This window comes from Ceratotherium simum, chromosome 7 (assembly GCF_057802395.1).
Source record: "Ceratotherium simum simum isolate JZ-2026a chromosome 7, ASM5780239v1, whole genome shotgun sequence".
NCBI classification, from domain to species: Eukaryota; Metazoa; Chordata; class Mammalia; order Perissodactyla; family Rhinocerotidae; genus Ceratotherium; species Ceratotherium simum.
In genome coordinates, this window is record NC_141906.1 from 42,824,998 (window position 1) to 42,845,608 (window position 20,611).

Here is a 20,611-nt window from a genome sequence, read left to right on the forward strand (position 1 = left end):
CCATGCCATCAAAGAACTTATACTACAGTCCCAACAGTCAACTGAGCAGTTGATATGGGTCCTATCCTGTCAACCAGTGGTTTCCAAAATAAGATGAAAAGATGAACTACCCAAATAATGGAAAGAAAATATTATAATTTCCATTTCTATTTATAATAGAGAAGAAAATTAAAAACCAACTTCCACTATTATTTAATATACAAAGCAACACTGATACCACCACTCAGTTCCAATATCAGATGTTCACCTGTGGTGTACACTGTGCTACCTATAAGACGTTAGGACACAGCATACTCCCTTTACGTGTGCCTGCTTAAACTGACTTAAGCACGTATACGATTTAATTACGCTAACTCTCACAAAATAAACAACTGGCTTGACATATTACAGAGAAACCAGGACTTTCAAATACTAATGATGCAAACATAAGAAAAATGACAAAGCTTACATTTGCCCTATTCCTAGTGTGAGCTCTGTCAGCCATGTTAAAAGTTTTTTTTTTTTTTTTGTGAGGAAGTTTAGCCCTGTGCTAACATCTGCCAATCCTCCTCTTTTTTTGCTGAGGAAGACTGGCCCTGGGCTAACATCCGTGCCCATCTTCCTCTACTTTATATTTTTTTAATAATTTTATTTATTTTTTCCCCCAAAGCCCCAGTAGATAGTTGTATGTCATAGTTGCACATGCTTCTAGTTGCTGTATGTGGGACGCGGCCTCAGCATGGCTGGAGAAGCAGTGTGTTGGTGCGCGCCCGGGATCTGAACCCGGGCCGCCAGCAGCAGAGTGCACGCACTTAACCGCTAAGCCACCGGGCCGGCCCAACCTTCCTCTACTTTATATGGGATGCCACCACAGCACGCTTGCCAAGTGGTGCATCAGTGCGCGCCTGGGATCTGAACCGGCGAACCCCGGGCCACCACAGCAGAGCACATGCACTTAACCGCTTGTGCCACCTGGCCGGCCCCAAAATAAGAAGTTTTTGAAAACATATATTTTGAAATTGTTCCATCACTACAGTATTCACTTTTTAATCCTATTTACCAAGAAAGCAAATGTTTCAGTAAAACTTTTCTATTAAATTATCATCATCCCTAATACGAAACAATAATTCTTCTAAAGCTGTGTGGGTCAAAAGTACTGAAATCATTAAAAGATTTTAAAACACATTAGAAAATTCTGTTTCCAAATGTCCAAAATTTGCAGTAATGAAAATTATTTATCGGTAACAGACACTCTTACATTGCTTTTGGTAAAAAAATCATGATAATGAAGCATTTTATATTGTTTCAAAGGATGTCATCAGGAAACACTTGGCAGCACACATTTTTGTGACAATAAATGAATCAAATGTTATTTAATCATCTAATATTATTTTACACATTTTTACATATTTTACACTAATATGTAGCAAACATATTAGTATAGTAGTGAATGTATATAATTTTTGAAATGTAGCCATATATACTATGGAATACAGACATCTAGGTCTAATCCATCAAGATCATTCACCATTTCAGAAAAGAACACCTTGCGTGAAAGTTGAATGAAGTAATGATAAACCACGTATGTGGAGATATTACATTCCAGCAATACGGAAGAACAAAGAGTGTGTATTCAATTCTTTGCCCTTTGTTTACTGTATGTATCTATATAAGTGCAGACAGCCACTTCCACTTGCTGTCAGGTCTGGCGTGTGAGCAAAGTCAGTAGAGGCAACAAAAGAGAACAAGGCACTTTTTACTAAATTGATATTTTCCCAAACCCAGCCAAGAGTACCACATCTTTCCTCAGAAAGAAACAAACATCCCTAGGTCAGTTTTAAGGATTGGCTCTGGTTTTCTGTCTACTAACTAAACTTAACCATTTATTTAAAAAGTTGAATTTTGATGAATTCTGAAATGCCAGGAAATTGTTACAGTGGTTGCAACCAAATAACTTCTAGCATTTTACTGAAGGAATTGGCAGCTGGATTTACATGTGAAAATGGAGGGTCACAAATTTATTTATTTCCAGTGCTGAAAAGACATTCAGTTTAAACCAAACTGTATGTTCCAGAACTAGTTAAGAAAACAGCAATTTACCACTCAGGAAAGTAGTCCAAGTCCCTTGGCTCGTTCCTCACTTACTCACTCATAGACTCAAACTGTGAGGTTGGAAGAAATCGTCGAGTTCATCTAATCTAACCTTTAGCTGGTGCTTCTCACTGTACTGAATATAGGTGGGGCATGACCTGCAGCATTCCAGGCTGGTCCCAGTCGTTCACTCCCCAGGCTTTGGGGACCACTGCAGTCATAAAGCTCACTATTTCCCCTGACAGCTAATTTAGTTTTCAGTAATTTTGAAAGTTAGAACTTCACTGTTCTTAACTTTGAGCCCTCTCTTGGCCTTGATAGTCTCACACAAAAAATTAAAACATAAATAAACAGAATGAAATTTAAAAGTCTCATCTCTCTTATATGAAGTCATTGAACAAATATGGCCTAAGGGTCCACCACAGCCTCTAAGGACACAAAGGTAACAATACTTCCAAGAATGTGTCAAATAAAACAACAAGAAAACACAAGGATATATCATTCATTCTTTTTTTTACAAATATTTATTGAAGGCCTATTATTTATCATGTATTGTGCTCTACATAAGGAATAAAATGGTCAGTAATACAGAGTCAGTCCCTGCCTACGGAGTTTAAAGACCAGTGGAGAGGACAGACAGGCAATTACAACAGGAAATGCTAAGCATTATTATGTTACGGGGCCTTCTCACACACATATCTGCAATTTTTACCCATCAAGGCTTCTCTTCTATAATTGAAACAAACATTTAGACGCAAAATTACTCAGAGAAACAGAAAAAAAAAAGAAAACCAACAAACGTTAGTAAAGGTGATTTTAAATTCCATATTAAATATATACTTATATATATCGGTTGCTTTGTGAGTATTTACATCCTGAAAATCAGTTTGAAATTACACAACTCTTTTAGAACTCTGCAGGCAGGTAACCTGATATTTTTTAGAGCAGAGAACCAAAAATATAAACATAGTACCATTCTTGATTTGTGCTTCTAGAACCCTACAGAATGAATTATTTGTAAACTGCTATTACTTGTGAAAAGTCTTTGAAAAGAAAACACAAGTATGGTTAATTTCCAAGCGCCCATAAAGTTCTATGTGCATTAGGTGCTGAGGATATACAAGGAGATATACAGATTTTCAGTCTGAAAGAAGATGAAGACATACTATCAATCACTCCATTACAACCGAGTTAGCACTGCGCAGCAGAGGTATATGCAAAGTACAATGAAAACCAAAATAATGGCCTTTCTCCCACTAATGGTGAGCTGGGGAGGATTTCACAGAGGTGGCATCAAGGTCCTGAGTGATGAAGAATTATGAGGTCCAGAGGTAGGATGGAAGTATCCACGTAGAAGTAGTTGGCTGTACTGTTACTTCATCTTTATAAGACATAACCTTCCCAGAATAGTAGACCAGTGCCTCTCAGATGGTATAAAAAGTTGTCTGAACCAAAAAAATAATGATGGTAACCTGCTATCTAGAGAAAGATTCCTCAAGCAGGGATGCAGGAGAACAGTTGTAGCCCCGTATTTTTGGTTTACCAAGGCTGATATTAATCAGCTGTAACCAAACAACTGAGGAGGAAAGTAGTCCACTGTTTAGCAGGAAAGAACTAAAAGATAGCAATCAGTGTGAACAATAGTGTAATTAAGAGAAGTCAACTTGGCAAGGGTATTTAATTTGTATTTACTTTTAAGTTCATAAAGCTCTCCCTCCAATTTTGAGGACTAAAAAGGAAGAAGGAAAACTTTTGTCCTGAAATGAAAGGACCCTAGCTTAAGAAAGTGAGTAGTAGCTTCTTTTGGTACGGAAACCTAAGCTTCAAGCCAATTCTTCTCCAAATATGTCAACAGGAGCCAACACAGTATGTAATCTATTCCATTAAACTAACATTGTAATGTTTATAGACTGGGAATCACCAGAAAATCTATCCAAATGTGACTTCAAGTACCATTACTTCTTTGTGAAATGGCTTTCTTTCATTCTTTAGCCCCAGGGAAGTCCTTAAGCTTGAAAGACTAGCCTTTATCATTTTACGATTAGAGGTTGTGTGAGCTTAAACACTGTATGAGACTTATTTTCCCTACCTGCAATTCGATGCTAGCAATATCTACTTTACAGGATTTTTCTAAGGTAAAGTATGTCAAGTTCTTAGCACAAGGCTAGCATCTAATCAAAAAAACAAACAAAAAAATGTATTAATCATATTATCTTTCTGGCCTATGATCTACAAAAAGACACCCTTCAGCAGTTTGGCTTATCTCAGAAAGCCTCTTTTTCTCCCTCCCTTTAAATATGTCCTCCATAGGACTGCGAGAGATCAGAATTGGCCACCTCAAAATATGTCTTTTTACCTTGGTTATTTTATCGATAGACTAGGAGGGTCCTTGCCAAGAGCAAACATTTACATTTATAAGAGAAATCTCCATTTGTAAAGGTATCTCCCTCTCTGTACCAGGAAGAAGGGGAGATGACCTTATCTCTAGAAACTCTTATCAGTGCGGAAGGCAAGGACTTAAATCTGCATTCTCTTGTGCTTTCTGGTATTCTCCCATAGCTGACTCCTCCACCCCCAACATCCTCCTTTGTCTACCTGAATATGCTATTTAAAGTGAAAACCTCCACCATTTGTTGACAAACTCAGTTGCCCTGGTTTCTCCCATGTATACATGTTATAAAGCTTCGTTGGACTTTCTCCTGCTATTCAGTCTCATGTCAATTTAACTTGTAGCCCAGCCAGAAAGGACCCAGAGTGAGTAGAGGACAATCTTTCTCCCCTTCAGGACCATCTTCCCAACAATAACATACTCTGCATCCCAAGACATCTTGAAGCCTATTTTCTTCTTATAATAGGTGCTGTGGCTCCTCCAGATAATTAAAGACAGAGAAGGCACTCAGGAATATAATTTAACTGTGAATAAAATTTGCACTGTGAACCAATAAAACACAAAATTCAAATCCTAACCAGTATGGAAAAATCACTTCAATATAAGAGTATTCAAAAGAGAAAAAAAGCTTGTGTTGCATATTGTTTCTTCTATTCAAAGACTGAATGGTGAAGCCACCTAAGACTTCCAATTTTGTTTTTCTTTTTCCTGCGCAGTCTTTGGCTGTTCACATTCCAAAATGGCGGTTGCTGCTTTCCAAGGAAATGTTCGAGAGGGCAGCTGCCTCGGAGGTAGGTCACCAGGACTCCTCTGCATTTTACATGCACAGAAAGACTCCAGAAGGGACTGTAGCTGCCAGAAGCCTCTGCTAGCTGTTAGAGGTAGGTCCACTGCTGCATGCTGCTCTGCCTCTTAGCCCCAAAGTCTGTTTTGGCTGTGGTTTTAAGCGAGCCCCTCAATGGATGCTCTATTTAATAACTAAAAGACAATAAAAACTAGAGTTACAAGCCAACAAGGATCATACCGCCTCTTAAAAATCTTTAATTATATTAATTTCTTTTAAGTAAAAAAATACCAGTACTAGTATTTGAGATGCTGGTATTTTTTTTAACGCTGTTTAAAACATTCACAAAAAGCTGCCATTCTCAAAAGCCAAATGCTTAAGCAACACACATTGCACATGCAGCCAACATGCTCAAGAAGCACATGCAGATGCATCTGAAATTAACTGCCACTGTATTAAACCTAACATAATTTTGAAACGTACTTAAGAAATAGGCTAATCTCACAACCTAGATACATTAACATGTACACCTTACAGACTGTAAATGTAGGCTCAATGCTGCTTTGATCCATATTTCCAGGTACGAGGCTATTTATCCCATTTACAGAGCAAATACTAGGGTTTGTTTTACTAGTACAGGTGTCTCCCTAACTAGGAGGAAGAGTGAGAATTTTAAGACACAATGTTGTAAACTGCATTCTGGGAATACCTTATTTTTTGTGAGGAAAACATGGTGAACTTATTTTGGGAAAGTTTCTTATTATATTTTCCTCCTGAGCTACCACTATTCAATATATTAAAGATTCTGAGGAAAGGAAACTATTTAAAACAATCTCCACTTATTCAACTACCAGAAAAGAATTCAGAAGAAACAGCTTAATTAGTTTCAGCTAATTTTCACTTTGACCTGTTATTAGTGGCTGCCCAAACAACCTCTAAAGCTTAACAAAATGAAGTTACACAACTGATGAGCAATTCCTGCCTGGGAGGTGTGTGGGCCACTGCTGGTCCATTAAACAGTCTGGAAAACGCTGATATAGAATAAGGCTACGGCACTCTCAACACTTGTCCTAGTTCCCTTTTTCATATCTCACTTCTTTACTTAACAGCTAAGTAAAAGAGGAAGGGAAAGGGGAAAAATGTTACATTAAAATGCAAGGGAGGGTAAGTCCCTATCAAGTCTTCTCTCTAACCACTCAATTTTTCCAGCAACATTTTAGACATTTAAATTTATGGATCCAGTGAGAGTAATGATTTAAACATCTATTTTGAAAGTGTGAGGAGAAGGTAAAGAGTGAAAGAGATCCTCTTCTTCCCACTCAATAATCTATGTTCTGAGAAGGAGCCAGTTTAAAAAAGATGGGTGATGTCTCATAGGGATGAGTGACAGGTCTATCAATTTCTCTGGAAGAGCCACCTTCTCTACTAGAAGACAGACTTAAAATGCCATGGTCTCACCTGGTTTCCTCTTAAGTCTTCCTGCTTTTTTTTTGGTGAGGATGATTGGCCCTGACCTAACATCTGTTGCCAATCTCCCTCTATTTGCTGAGGAAGATTGGCCGTGAGCTAACATCTGGACTCATCTTCCTCTATTTTGTATGTGGGACACCACCACAACATGGCTTGACGAGCAGTGCATAGGCGTGCACCCCGGATCCGAACCCTGGGCTGCCGAAGCAGAGCACACGAACTTAACCACTATGCCACCGGGCCGTCCTCAACTCTCCTTAAGTCTTTTTAGGAAAAGAATGAGCAACCTGAGGCAGCATAGCTACTTCAAGGATGTGAACTGAACTTTAGCCAACTTTTTCTTAACTGGGTCTTTACCTTTTAGGTTCATGTCTACTTATGTTATGAGCATCATACTTGGGAGAGCTAATTTGAAGTATGCAAACAAAGGTACTAAAGTGAAAAATCACTCACATAAAATAGTGCAGGCTGGTAAGAAGTAGCAAATAAGCAGGCTCAAGCAAGAAATCTATACAAAAACCATAATCTCTCCAGTCTCCATCTCCCTCTCTCCCCGATGAACAATCATTAATTTGCATAAGCCACTAGGGAGAAGAGAAGCTTGCTTTTAATAAGAAAATTAAAAGTATTTCAATGGCGCTCACCCAGTTTGTTCCTCAGATGTGGCAAATCATATATCCCCACAGTTCCCAGTTGCATGAACAACTGACTGATAAAATCAGTGACATCCTATGAAGAGTTTACAATGGTAAACTGAGTCATTATGTTGCGATTAAGCATCATCATGAAAGAAAATAAAATAATTAGACATGCATAAACTTCTGATTCTTTCCCCAAATTGAAACACTTTTAAAAGTAAACCCCAAGTTGTTTAAAAAAAAAGACAAAATCCTGATCTTGGTGCATTGAATCTATATTAAAACAAGTAAATGTATCCCAATAACAAGTATTCTAGAAGCTAATTGTTATATCTTAGAAATGAACCCAGATGGCACAGTGGAAAAATGATACAAGATTCCCACATCCTTTATTGTAGAAACACATGATTGTCATTTCTGGCTGTTGTTATAAGCTTGAAATTTATAAGTCACACAAAATGGGCAAATAAATCCTCTGATATGAATTTCCCAACATATTGTTCTTGTTTTGAATAGCAACCTGCTTTAGAAACACCCATAGCAGTATTTTTTAGTTTACAGTTCTACTAAGCCTGGTGGCCCCAAACGAAAACTCAATTAGAAATCAATGAAGATTGACTATCACCCATTAAAATTTTCTACCATGAGTCTATTTTCCCTTCTATGAATCTTCTTCAGTCCTTGTTTGGCTTAAATCTTCAAAATAAAATCTGAGTTCCTTCTCTACTGCTCCCGTTTACGGCCTCAGAGAAAGTGAAATGACAAACAGTGAAAGGTTAGAAAGCCTATTCAACTGGAGGGCATTCTTTGCAGCTTAGTTTGTTTCATGCGACTTCCTTCCTCTGGGCAATTTGACAGAGAGGATGGAGTACAGAGGAGCTTTATCCACGCTCATCGTAAAAAATGAACAAAGCACATAAAAGCATAAAGAAGAAGAAATAATCACTTACAACCCATCACATAAAGTCAGCCATAATTAAACATCCTTTGTTTTGTTCCATTGTTTTCATATAAGCAGTTTGATGTTTTTAATCCGCAGGTACTTAGAAGGGGGTGCAAATTTGTTGGAGTGTGCCCATTATAACCAAATGGTAAATGCTATTAAAATCTGATAGTCTTAGAAACTGGCCTGCAGATACTACTGCAGATTTTATTTTGTCCACCACATTGTTTTAAAAGAAAATTGAATTTGAATGCCTCTACTAAAGTTTCCATTTTGCCATAGGTCTAATTACTCCTTATTGTTTTACATAAGGTTTGTGTCAAATGCTTAAGAGTATCTGCCTGGGTGGGCCCTAAATGCATTTGAGTTTGAAACCCCCATAAAGTGTTCAGATAACTGAATGCCTATAGGAACTTGAGTAGAAAAAACTATCTTTTAAGAATATATACCTTTTGCTTCCCACTCAACTCAAACTACGCAAAAACTTTCAGTGTTAAATCAAGATTTAATTCCTACCAAGCTTTTATCTAGCTTGAAATCACAAGCAAAAAAAGATAGATTATCCCCACTCCACTCCCAATTTCTCAAGCAGTTAAAACCAAGGGGAAAAAAGGCTTAGGATCCTCAAATCATGTAAAATGCTCATCTTCCAGGTGAGGCCTGAATAAGGAGAATTTAAGAAAGCAAGTGTTCCTAGCAATAGGAGTGGTATCACAATTCCTTCAAAGTTGGAATGCAGGGAGAATGATGTGGAAGCTGTCTGCTCTGTTGAGCTGCAGGAGGCTCTGGGGGAGTAGAAGGTGGAACAGGAACCTAACAGAATACTCTGCACGTATCACCTACTCAACAAACACTAGGAGGAATAACAATAAGAAACAATCTGATCAAAGTGTATCTGAAGAGGGCAAAAGGAAATAAGTGGTAGGGTCTGGTATGAGTCAATGGAGAGATCTGGAAATCCAACAGATTTGTAGAATAACAACGTATAGAATAACCATGGCAGGTATACAGGGCAAAATATTTCTGTAATGGTGGTAGGTTGAGTGGACTACATTGTAGTTTACCTAAGACACTAAACTTGAATAGCAAATGCTGCTTAAGTTTTGAGAATTCTTCATTTTCTAAAGTAAATTAATTTTCATTTAAAAGATACTATCTAAGTCTGTAGGAAAAACTCTTATGTGCTTTACTCATTAAATAGGTTTGCGTTTTTCTTGAGTTACACACCCAGCATGGTTTCCCCAGCACCAAGGTAGAAAATACCCTGATGCTTGTGGTAAAATCCAGCAAGCTTTTTGTGTTAACAAGCATCACCAAAAGCACTTGACTTTCCTATTACCTAAAGTCAACTCCACTCTATCATTTTTCTTAAATTTTTTAAAACTCTGCTCCCCATTACTCTTTCATTTGGATTTGCTAAAAGAACATGATGTTATCTGGAACTATTTGATTATATTAAGAGAAATTTTAAAACCAAGTATCTTATGTATATCTACTCTGCTTATTGAAATTATGATCCTTATCACAAGGCCTAACTATTAGCCAGTTAGAGTGGCTGATTTTTCAGCAGGAAAAGAAAAATGGCTCTGATAATGGTTCTGGTCAAACGGGTACTTTAAAAAAATACAGTGAAATCAGGAGCAGAACAACACTCTTCCTATTTTTATTCCTAATGACAGAATGCCATCCAGAAACATACAATTAGGTAGGGTTCTGCCCTATAACAGCATATATATTGACTCTTCCCACTTATGGTTGAGAACACTTAGAACCTTATTAGGTGTTAAAAGTGGTTTTCTATTGAGCTGCAACTAATGTTCCGAAGCTATGGAAAAATACCAAATCTGCTTACACTGTAATTGAAAAACAAAGTGTTCCAATTCCTCCTTCAGCCACGAGCTCTGTCCCCACTAGCTCCAGACTCCTATTCAAGCTGAGAGCGAAGTGACAAAAAAATATTAATGGAGAGAAATTGCCCTTGTCTACATCTGATTATGGCTCAGGTAATTAAATGGTGACTTGAGAAGTTTCCCTACCAGTTTCTCCAACTCTACAGAAGTGAAGAATGAGAAGTTTTCTAAGCCAAATGGGTAAAACTACTCACTCATCTATTTTTATACGGCTCCTCATCTTGCACTTAATTTATTCAACCTATTCCTCAACTGAATTCCAGTTCCTTGATTCATTTTCACTTTTTAAAACAAATATCGACTAAGTGTCTATTATATGTCAAGCAAGAAAGGGGAAGGGGAAGGAGGAGGAGGGGAAGGTAAAGGGGAGGGAAGAGAAAGAGGGAGGCTGGAGAAGACAGGAGGAGGGGGAGGAGGGTACATAGTAACAATAGTCTTGAGTATCTCTTTCCTTGTGCATCAGTTCCATAAATAATTGATTCTCAACCTGAAGGCAAATACGCTTGAAAGGCTTTCACAGAGTACCTTATAAGAGGTCTACAAAGCCCTAGGCTCATAAATATGCAGACCAAGAACTATATTCAGATTGAATTATGTTTACCACATATGCACTTCAATTTTCAAAATTCATATAGATAGTGTTATGATTTTTTTAAAAAAATACATAGTATCCAGGGGTGATACTAAAAATGTTTAATAACTGGTCAAGCATGGGCTTCAATTAATAAAATGGACTGCTCGCCCTCAAAAACCAGCATGAACAGACCAGTTCCCACCAGCTGAACATCAGACCAGCCCATCCAGGTGACGGGAAACAACTTTTTCCTCTCTGTCTCTCTTTTCTTTTTTCACATTAAAGAAGGGTCCTGATAGTAAAAAAAAAAAAAAAAAAGTTATTGGGACTTACTATTCTAAGAAATATGGTTGGCTCAGATGTAACACCGGATCCCGGTGATTAAATCACAACCCATGTGAGAAATCACAATAATTTAGAAGTTAGTCTTTTGTTAGTGCTTTGTCTTTCATCATCCTAAACAGAATCATTCCCCACTTTCCCACGAGTCCCTGTAATTGGTCAATTCTTACCAGATGTTCCAAGGCTGTAAACCCTACCACATGAAGAAATCTGTCTTTCTTTATACGCTATTTATAATAAGAAACAGCTAGTCTCAGGCTTGTGGATTCAATTTACTTAAACCATTTAATACTCTGCTAACAGGAAAAATTCCAACTTCAGAAGGATATCTGGCATGGACTGCAATCTGTGCTAAACTATTTTACCCCAGAGTGTGTCTGCAATTGGAAACAATACATTAGAATACAGTAGTCCCCCCTTATCGGCAGTTTCATTTTCCGCGGTTTCAGTTACCCACAGTCACCTTTGGTCCAAAAATATTAAATGGAAAATTCCAGAAACAATTCATAAGTTTTAAATTGGCTGCAGTAGCACGATGAAATTTTGTGCCATCCCGGTCCATCTTGCCTGGGTTGTGAATGTTATGTTCACATGTGAATGTTATGATGTTCCCTTTGTCCAGCATATCCACGCTGTATACGCTACTCACTCCTCAGTCACTTAGTAGCTGTCTCGGTTATCAGATCTACTGCTGCGGTATCGCAGTGCTTGTGTTCATGTTAACTCTTATTTTACTTCATAATGACCCCCAAGTGCAAGAGTAGTGATATTGGCAATTCCGATACACCAAAGAGAAGCTGTAAAGTGCTTCCTTTAAGTGAAAAGGTGAAAGTTCGTGACTCGATAAGGAAAGAAAAAAACCTGCATGCTGAAGTTGCTAAGATCTATGGTTACTTTTATTACAGTATATTGTTATAAGTGGTCTAGTTCATTATGAGTTATTGTTGTTAACCTCTTACTGTGCCTAATTTATAAATTAAACTTTATCATAGGTATGTATGTATGTATAGGAAGAAACATAGTATATATAGGGCTCGGTACTACTCTGGTTTCAGGCATCCACTGGGGGTCTTGGAATGCATCCCCTGCAGATAAGGGGGGACTAGTGTATAAGAATGGGCAACAGTTCTTCCCTAGTGAGAGAAGAAAACAGGCTGGGCTGGCTGGGCTACCTTTTACTTTAATTAGCCCAAGGAGTAACTCGGATGCTTTCTACCTTTTCGTCTTAGTTTAGTCAAATAGGTTATTCACATTAAGTTATTTAGTACATTAGAAATCGTCAATGAGTCATTTAGGTCAATTTCCCAGAGCCAACAAGCAATGACTTGGATAGCATAATGACTCCAAGAAAAAGACATTTATAATATCTCTCTTTCCTATAGATTGAGTACAAAGCCAAGGGACTACGGCAACATTGAGAAATAAAGGTGTGGTAATAAGGGAAATAAATTAAGCATTTAGTCATACTTAACAAAATGTAAATTTAAATACAGATGGATTGTACATATTCAAATATAGATTAGGTTGTTTTTTTGTTTTTTTTAAATCTACTGAAATCATTTCAAATAAAGTGACAAAATTATACCATCTAACTTCTCTTGGAAAAAGTGGTATCAGTTCTGGTTATCTTCTTAATCAAAAACTAAAATACCAAAGGTCTCCTGATAAGAAGATGTTTCAGATAGCAAATCATTGAAAATACGAATGCATTTTCCAACAAAACTAACCTTAAAAAACGCAAACCACTTGTAGTCATTCAACACAATCTCAAAGCCTTGGTTGTAAATGATGGTGAAATGGCCGGAATTGCCAAAGTCATCATATGCTGTATCCAACTTCTCAAGGTGCACGACTACTTTTTTTTCTGGTGGTCCTAAAGAAAAGAAAATGCACAACAAAGGAAAATTATTTGGACTTCAATGGGAGGAAAAATCTCCTCCATAATTTCCATCCTTTGTAAGCTGCTTTCCTTTCATGCTACCCAATTTGGGTCTCTCGGGCTTGTGAAGATACCAGTCTCCATTTTGTCACCTCCCTCGTAGAGTCCCAGAGGGGTCTCAGGCAAGCCTGTGAAGCGAGGGCTCAAAAGACAGATATGTCAAGTAGCCCAGCAGGCAGAGAGACCCCAAAAAGTACAGCCCCTACCTCCTCTGAGCATCCAAACACTGAAAAAATTTTTCCACTGAAGAAAACAAGAAACAGGGAATGTCGAAATTGACAGGCAGAAATGGGGAGAAGACAAAATGGTAGTCATAAAGTGGAAATATAAAAATATAAAGACCTGCTATCAGATCATAAGGACAAAGGAAATGATCTCTTCAGAGAAGAAATGGGGTATCTTCCTCCTCAATGGCTCTACAGTTCAGAACCTCAGAATCTAAATCCTTCCAAGGTATTCAGCAAACTTGAGGTTTATATCTTATAAAGCTAATTTGTGCTGAGAGGACTAAGCTTTCAACCTTCAGAAGATGGGGGCTCAAATCTGCAGGTGTCTTTAATTATTAGATTAAGGTCAAAGGTATGGTTTATAGGCAGAGGCTCCCTGAAAAGGGTTCTGCTGTGTCCATCTGGAGGTTTCCATACTTTAGACAGTTTTTCCATGTTTCAGATTAACGCTCTGAAATAGGAGATTGCATGTGACAGAACAGTGCAAATCCTAATCTCCCTTCTGCTTCGGACCTCCACATTCAACTTGTAAAAGAGAAAATGGTTACAACACCCAGGAGTCCCAGATGCCACACAATCATCTGGAGTTAGAGAGTTGAATAGGTCTGTTTAGTAACAGATGACCTGGCAATCTTCGTTCTGCTGACAAGGAAACTGCAGCTGAGAGCTTCACCCGTTCTGTACAAGCCACAAGGTGGTAAGGGTTTGGGCAGAACAAGAGCGCCTCTTCCGACCCGAGATTCTGTGGTTTTTATTCTCCCTTCACTAAATTCTTGGCCCTTGGTATAGACATGTTATCTGGGGGCATATGGAATATCCCAGTGTGTTCAAACATTAGATATTTATTGAGAGCCTTCCACGAGCCAGGCATCCCAGGCATCGTGCTTGGCTCTGGGCATTTCCAAATGCAATTACTGGCTAAACAGTTATTAAAAAACCAAAAATCTTTTATATGCCTCCCTGTGATAACATCAAACAGTGCAAAGTGATACCAGAAGTTTTCTCGGACTAGCAGCATCAACACACGTCCAGATCAAAACCGCTGCGCATATGGCCTTTTTCCCACAACCTGACAAAAGAAGAAAACTTTTCCTTCTATGTTCTCGAGTCTTTGAGCTCATTTTTCACCGGCACAATAAAAACTGCAGACGGGAGAGAAGGCACGATCTCAACTCTCTTCCAAAGCAAACAAAACACAAAAACAAAAATTAAAGGGAAAAAAAAGTTCTTGAAAAAAGTGCTGAGGCCCCGAGAATAACCAAGAAAATGTGAAGTCAGAAGTTCTCAGCAGCTGAACTTGGACTTCGCCAGCCTGGCGCGAGAGAGGACACCCCAAGGGGCCCGAAGTCCAGCCAAGCCGGCCGGACCTCCCACTGGCGTTGACCTCCGGCGGAGGCGCTCGGGGTGGCCGCTGCGGGGAGAAGGGCTCGGGGACAGAAAGGACGGCGTCCCCGGCTGGCGCGGGAAAGGAGCGGGTCCGGGGGCCCCGCGACTTACCCATAACCGAGCAGTTGACGTCGCGCTGGGAACCGCTGCGCCCCACCTGGAAGACCCAAGTGCCCAGCAGGTCAGGGTAGGTGCAGTTGGCAGGTGTGTCGCAGAGCGCGGGGCCGACGCCGCAGAGGAGCAGCAGGAGGGCGGCGAGCAGCCAGCGGGGCCAGGGACCCATGGCGGCGGGGCCCCGGAGGAGAGGCGCGGGACGAAACACAAGCCGGAGGGCGGCCGGCGGGGAGTGAGGCGACCCGACCCGCGTGCGCCCTGAAGTAGCCACAGGGGCCGGAAACTCGCGGCCGGGGGGCGTGGTCTAGGGGCGGGGGCGGCTGGGCGTCGGGGCGCGGCCCCGCCCTCCAGGCGGGGGCTCGGGAGCGCGCGCCGCCCCTCACCTGCTCTAGCCTGACCTTGACCCCGGGGAGAGCCCAGGGCCGGGTTCTGTTGCCAAGGGACGTCTCAAAATAGGATTCAAGAGCCACAGTCGGTCCGCGCGCGACCCAGACTTCGCTTCTGGAGAAGTAACGAAGAGAGAGTGAGAGAGCGACAGAGAGACAGGGAGAGAAAGAAAATGGGGGGGGGGGGGGTAGGACCAAAGGTCAGAGAGAGACAGAGACAGAGAGAAGCATGTGGTGGTGGTGAGAGACAGAAGGTGAGAGACAAGGCCCAGGGAGGGAGAGATCTAAGTGGATTTTCTTTTACTTGCTTTTCTTCCCCACTTAGTCCTCACCAAGTCAGTTTTTTTTCCTCAAAACATTTTACTTGCTAGCCCCAGCCACCCCAACTGTTGGAGAACAGCTCTTCCTTCCCTTTTCCAAAACTTTCACTACCTTTTTTTTGCTTGGTTTTGTCTGATTTCCTGTTACTTTGTTTGCCTATTATCCACAGAAGAGTTCGCTTGTAGTACAAACTTGCCGTTTTTGTGTGCTAGCTGTTTATTTTTCCCTGCAAACTTTATAGGATTTAGTTAACACACACACATGCACAAAAGCTCTTGGAGATTATGTTGCTCAAAACCCTCTCCTTTTACAGCTGAAAAACAGGAGGCCCAGAGAGAGGAAGTAACTTGCCCAGGGAGCTGGTGGGAGAAAGCTGGTATAGTGAGCAGGTTCCAGTGTGCCAGTCTGATCGCCAGTAATTATTAGGTGACACTATTTCCAGATGCCTCCTTGCTCAGTTCAATATCACCCTTTTCTGTGAGAGCTCCTCTGACTTCCTGGTGTTGCTGGAAGTTGGGGCTCCTTTCCTGCAGAGCCTATTAGGTGTCAGGCCCTGTGTCAGCATCAGGGACAAGTGTTGAAGACAGACTTCTGTGTGTCCCTGCCCTCTAAGGCACATGCATTTTGCCCTCATCACACTGGTTACAAATAAATATTTGTATGTCCACCTTTTCTACCAGATTATAGGCATTCAGAGGGAGCAAGTCCACATTATTCTCCTTTCGTTTCCCTAAATTCTGGCTTGATAACACTTAGAAAGTGTCCTGGGGTGTTAAAATAAATGCACTTAATAACCTTTTGGTTTCTAGGCCTGAAAGCCAATTTCAATTTGGCAAAAGGAGTTGCCCTTGAAAGCTCAGAAGTGAAAATGCTCTCTAATGTAAGCACAAACTAGAAAGGCAAGGGTGGGGCCAACACCCTACTTCTAGGTTTTACAGCCCTTTATTTAAGATTAACAGCTGACTTCATATAATTAAGCTAATATACTTACTGTTTAGAGACAGACTGACAGAGTAATGTTGCCTTCCTAAGTTTCTGGGAAAGCCTCTCATTGGTTGTTAAAACATTAAAACTTTTACTAGGTCATCAGTGTTAAAGAGTTGAGCAGTCAAGTTGGAAATTTCTTTAATGGGTGTAATCAAAGTAGCACATTTAACTGTGAAGAAAGTTTAAAACAGTCTTGATTCAATGAATAAGTAGAAAGGGATCTTGGAGACCTCTTAGTCTAATGGATTCATTTCAATATTGGGAAATGGAGACCCAGAGAGGATAATAACTTGGTGAATGTCACATTACCAGTTACTAAGATTCAGGAATAAACCTTAGGCAACTGATTTTCAATTTAGTTTATTTCCATTAATCCAATAATTCCCAAACTGTTCTCTCTCAAAATAAAACACTAGCCCTCCATTAGCAGGAGGAAAAATTGATTAGTGATTATCAAACTGATCAGACCCAGTTTTATTTTTATAACGAGTATTTTATAGAGACCTTTTACGATTCTGAACTGAAATTCATGTATAATATAAGCTACTTACGCACTTAATAGAAAAGAAAAAGAAAATACCAAATGTAATATAAAGAACCAAAAAAAGATGTTTTAAATAAATTCCTAATAAAAAGACCTATATTCTGTCATCTAAAATGCTGATGTATGAATATACCGGAAAACAGATTGAGACATTCAGATACTTGCTCTCTACATGTCTATGTAAAATTGTAGAATCAAAATTGATAAATAAATGAAAAGCAATAAGATATATTGGAGTATATGAGGAAGCCATTTGGCTTAAAACTAATTTGCCCTGACCTTGTTTTTCCAAAAGGGCCTGATCTGGCCTGTTGAGCATGCATTGTACATCTGCTTTAAACATTTACAATGCCCTAAAGACAAGAATGATGCCCTTAAAGATAGGGATGTGACTTCCTCCCATATCGGCATTTCTTTAAGGATAAGCATCTCCTCCTGGAAACTAAGGATTAATTACTGACCTGCTGTGCTCACCTTGTGACCACTGATCTGCTGTGCTAGCAAAGCAATCTCGTGAATATTGTAAAAGGGACATTCCTATATATGTGATGTGTGCTCTTTGTTCCAAGACGGTATATAACCACTCTGTACACCCCACTTCTTTGGTGCCCTTGCTTCCTTCCTTGGGGAAGGAAGGCCCCAGGCTGTAGTCGTCAGACCTGGCTCATAAAAAATCACCCCAATTTTGATTTATAGATCATAGATTATTTGCATTGACACAATAAAAGTGACAGGTACCTTTTTTTGAGAATAAAAATTATTTAAGTGAGTTATAACTCTAATACCTTATCAGATGGTCATTCAACCACCATACCTTGGTTGTTGACGCTAGACAGCTCTTGGTCAAGTTCCCAGCAGAACAAAGTACAATCCTCTGTTGATTTATCTGAAAGTTGCATTCCTGAAAATTTGGTATATAGGTTTTCCCTACTATCCAAAAGTGTCAATGTGACAAGAAAACAGAGTTTAGCTTCTTGGTAGTAATTTCCCTACTAGTATATCACTGATGTCTGAAATTTTGTTTTTATTCCACTTGTATAATTAATTCCAAGCCCTCCCTATTATCCCAACTGTATTTAATCATTCCTTCTTCTGCACAACTGTACAACTTTATAATCTACCTGCTTCCACCCCCATACTAAATGAACAGGGTTCACTTACTTCCTTTATTTGTCTATGTCTCTGAGCATGCTCCTAGGGGTGGGCATGGGCTGGGGAGGTGCCGTAACTATCACTATATAGGCTTGGAATAGGCTTCAATAAATGGTTGTTGAACTGAATTGCCCCTGGTTAAAATGCAGCACCTCTGAGAACTACAACAAAATATGCCTAAATCATGACCTTTCCACCAATAAAATTTAAAAATCCCTTCTAACTTCACAGTTGGCTAACATTGCTTTTCCCATACAACCCCTGAGCGATACTAGAAAAAGAGATTCAGATTTGGATAAAGCCAAAAGGGAATGTGATAGCAGGAGGGGCCTCAAGTGTGGGAGGCTTCCTGAGAGCTAGAGAGGAGAAAAGGGGAAATGAAACAGTATAAACATGGGCCTTCTTCACATTTTTTCCAAGAATCTGCCCTCCCTGCCTTTAAGAAACTCATGTTCTTTTGAGAAGAGTGACATGCAAAAAAAAAAAAAAAAAAAAACAGAAAAAAAATGAAGAACTATATATCCAGAGTTTCCAAATACAGACCTTATGAAGTTGTTTTATGGGGTACAGGGTGCAAAATGCATCAAAATACATGTAAATAGGTAATATGTCTCATATTCATATGCATGGCTCTCTTTCATATGTTTGTATTAATAGGTCCTGTTGTGATTAGTAAGATGCAAATTTACATAAGGAAATTTATAGAAATATTTAGTCAAAATGTATATTCTTTTGCAACTAAATCTAAAGTAGTGCTAATAAGATAGAAATGAAATGAAGGTTGTCGATGACATTTAAAAAATTATGTAAAGTGGTTATTTTATATTAGAAAAGGTGGATAGGACTACTACATATCGTCTTTGAGAAGCAGCTTTTGCTGTTCTCTGCCAAGAAATCAGGAAAACCGGATTTCAGGGCAGACTGAACTACTATCTAGCTGGTTGATGATCTTGGGCAAGTAACTCTGCCTCACTGGGTCTGCCTTGACTTAATTGTTCTGTGTTAATCAAATGTGGCTTAGAATAATCAGGAAAGAATATTTTGTAATCATGAAAGTCTCTGAATTAGATTTAGGAATAATAATTCCACTGTATAAAGACTTACTAACATTCCAACCATTTGAAATTTGTTTATTTGAATTTCAGCACAGAGAGGAGAGCACCTACTATTTGCACTAATTTTTAAAAGATACAGTCCTCATAAAGACCCGAGTTAAGTATACCAATGTGCATGTTACCACCCTGCAGACAGTCCACAGCTTGTAAGTAGTGGTGTCAGCATTCAGACTAGGTCAATGTCCAATCCCCATGCTCTTTCACTATATGCCACAAGCCTTATGCACCCAATTTTTTATTGTATGAAACTAAAGGAAAGTTTCCTATTCTTCAAGACCTGACAAATCTAACATTATTGTGAGCTTCTACTTCCCTCTGCAAATTATCCTTTGAGAAATTGTAACAGCTCAAGAAGCATTTACATTATTTAACAAATGTCTCTTTCATTAGAGAAAGTTTCAAAGTCAAGAAGCTAAACAGTTTGGCAGAGCTCACAAAACCACAAGACAAGATCTCTCACCTTTTGGTGAGTAGAGTCATTTTTAACTTCCTTTGCTTTGAAGTAAGAGCAACTGCCACCCAAATAGATCCCATAGCTCCTAGGGGTGTATGTGGATGTGAGAGGGGCTGAGCAGCTCTGGAAGGTGGGGTGATGATCCAGGGGAACAGTAAACTGACACTGAGGTGGCCCTACCAAAAGAGGAAATGGTTTCTGCAGCTGCTGCTAAAATGCTCACATGCTTTGTCAGAATACATGTGCCACCCAACCCAGTACTAATTTCCCTGGTACTTATCTTTTTCTTTTGCTTCATCTTTTCGTGTTCAAATGAAAGTTGGAAAGAAAGGAGTAGAATATTTTTACAAGGGAAAGCGTTTTAAATCTTTTGCGTCTTGCTTTCTTCTCTCTAAAAGTGGATAATTGGAATAAGTTTATTCTTTTAGTTTCGATTTGCTGAAATCACAGTTTTAAATTTAGAAATTTATTTTAGTTGGGGATTTATAAAACATTTAAAAACATTTCATATTTTTAGGGATAGACAGAAATAGGCTTATTTCTTCAAACATGGAAAGCACCAAGCATCTATTGGTTTTTCTGACAAGTTACTACAGCTAAACAGATGAATACTGTTATAAAAATTGTCTACTCCTTGAATGCAAACATCAGCATCTCTGGAATGGGATGGAGAGAACAAGGGAGGTTTAACCCAAAGAAAACTTAACCAGATAAGAGAAAAACAATGCAGGAACTGTTTTTTATTAACTTGGCTAAATAATTAATAATAAAATATTAACCAGGTAAAACACTAATAATTTAGGAACTGTTTTACTATTGTTAGGTTTGCTACATAATAACCCAAACATGTTCAACAGCCCTGCAGC

General features: G+C 39.2%; 1 protein-coding gene and 1 long non-coding RNA gene across 2 annotated transcripts in view; both read right to left on the bottom strand.

The window, feature by feature from the left end:
- CTSC (cathepsin C) overlaps nucleotides 1–15,043 on the bottom strand; it is a 37,974-nt gene extending 22,931 nt beyond the window's left edge. The window contains exons 1-2 of the mRNA XM_087433565.1: nucleotides 14,784–15,043; nucleotides 12,848–12,993 (exon numbers count right to left, since the gene is read on the bottom strand). Of these exons, the coding sequence (XP_087289691.1) occupies nucleotides 12,848–12,993; nucleotides 14,784–14,955 (318 nt within the window). The 5' untranslated portion in view covers nucleotides 14,956–15,043. The remainder of the gene's footprint in view (nucleotides 1–12,847; nucleotides 12,994–14,783) is intronic.
- Nucleotides 2,567–7,349, bottom strand: LOC147916653 (uncharacterized). The gene is made up of 2 exons (XR_015552709.1): nucleotides 7,167–7,349; nucleotides 2,567–5,437 (listed from the first exon to the last, which is right to left on the bottom strand). It is a non-coding gene; the product is annotated as an uncharacterized LOC147916653 (long non-coding RNA).
- Nucleotides 15,044–20,611: the final 5,568 nt, after the last annotated feature.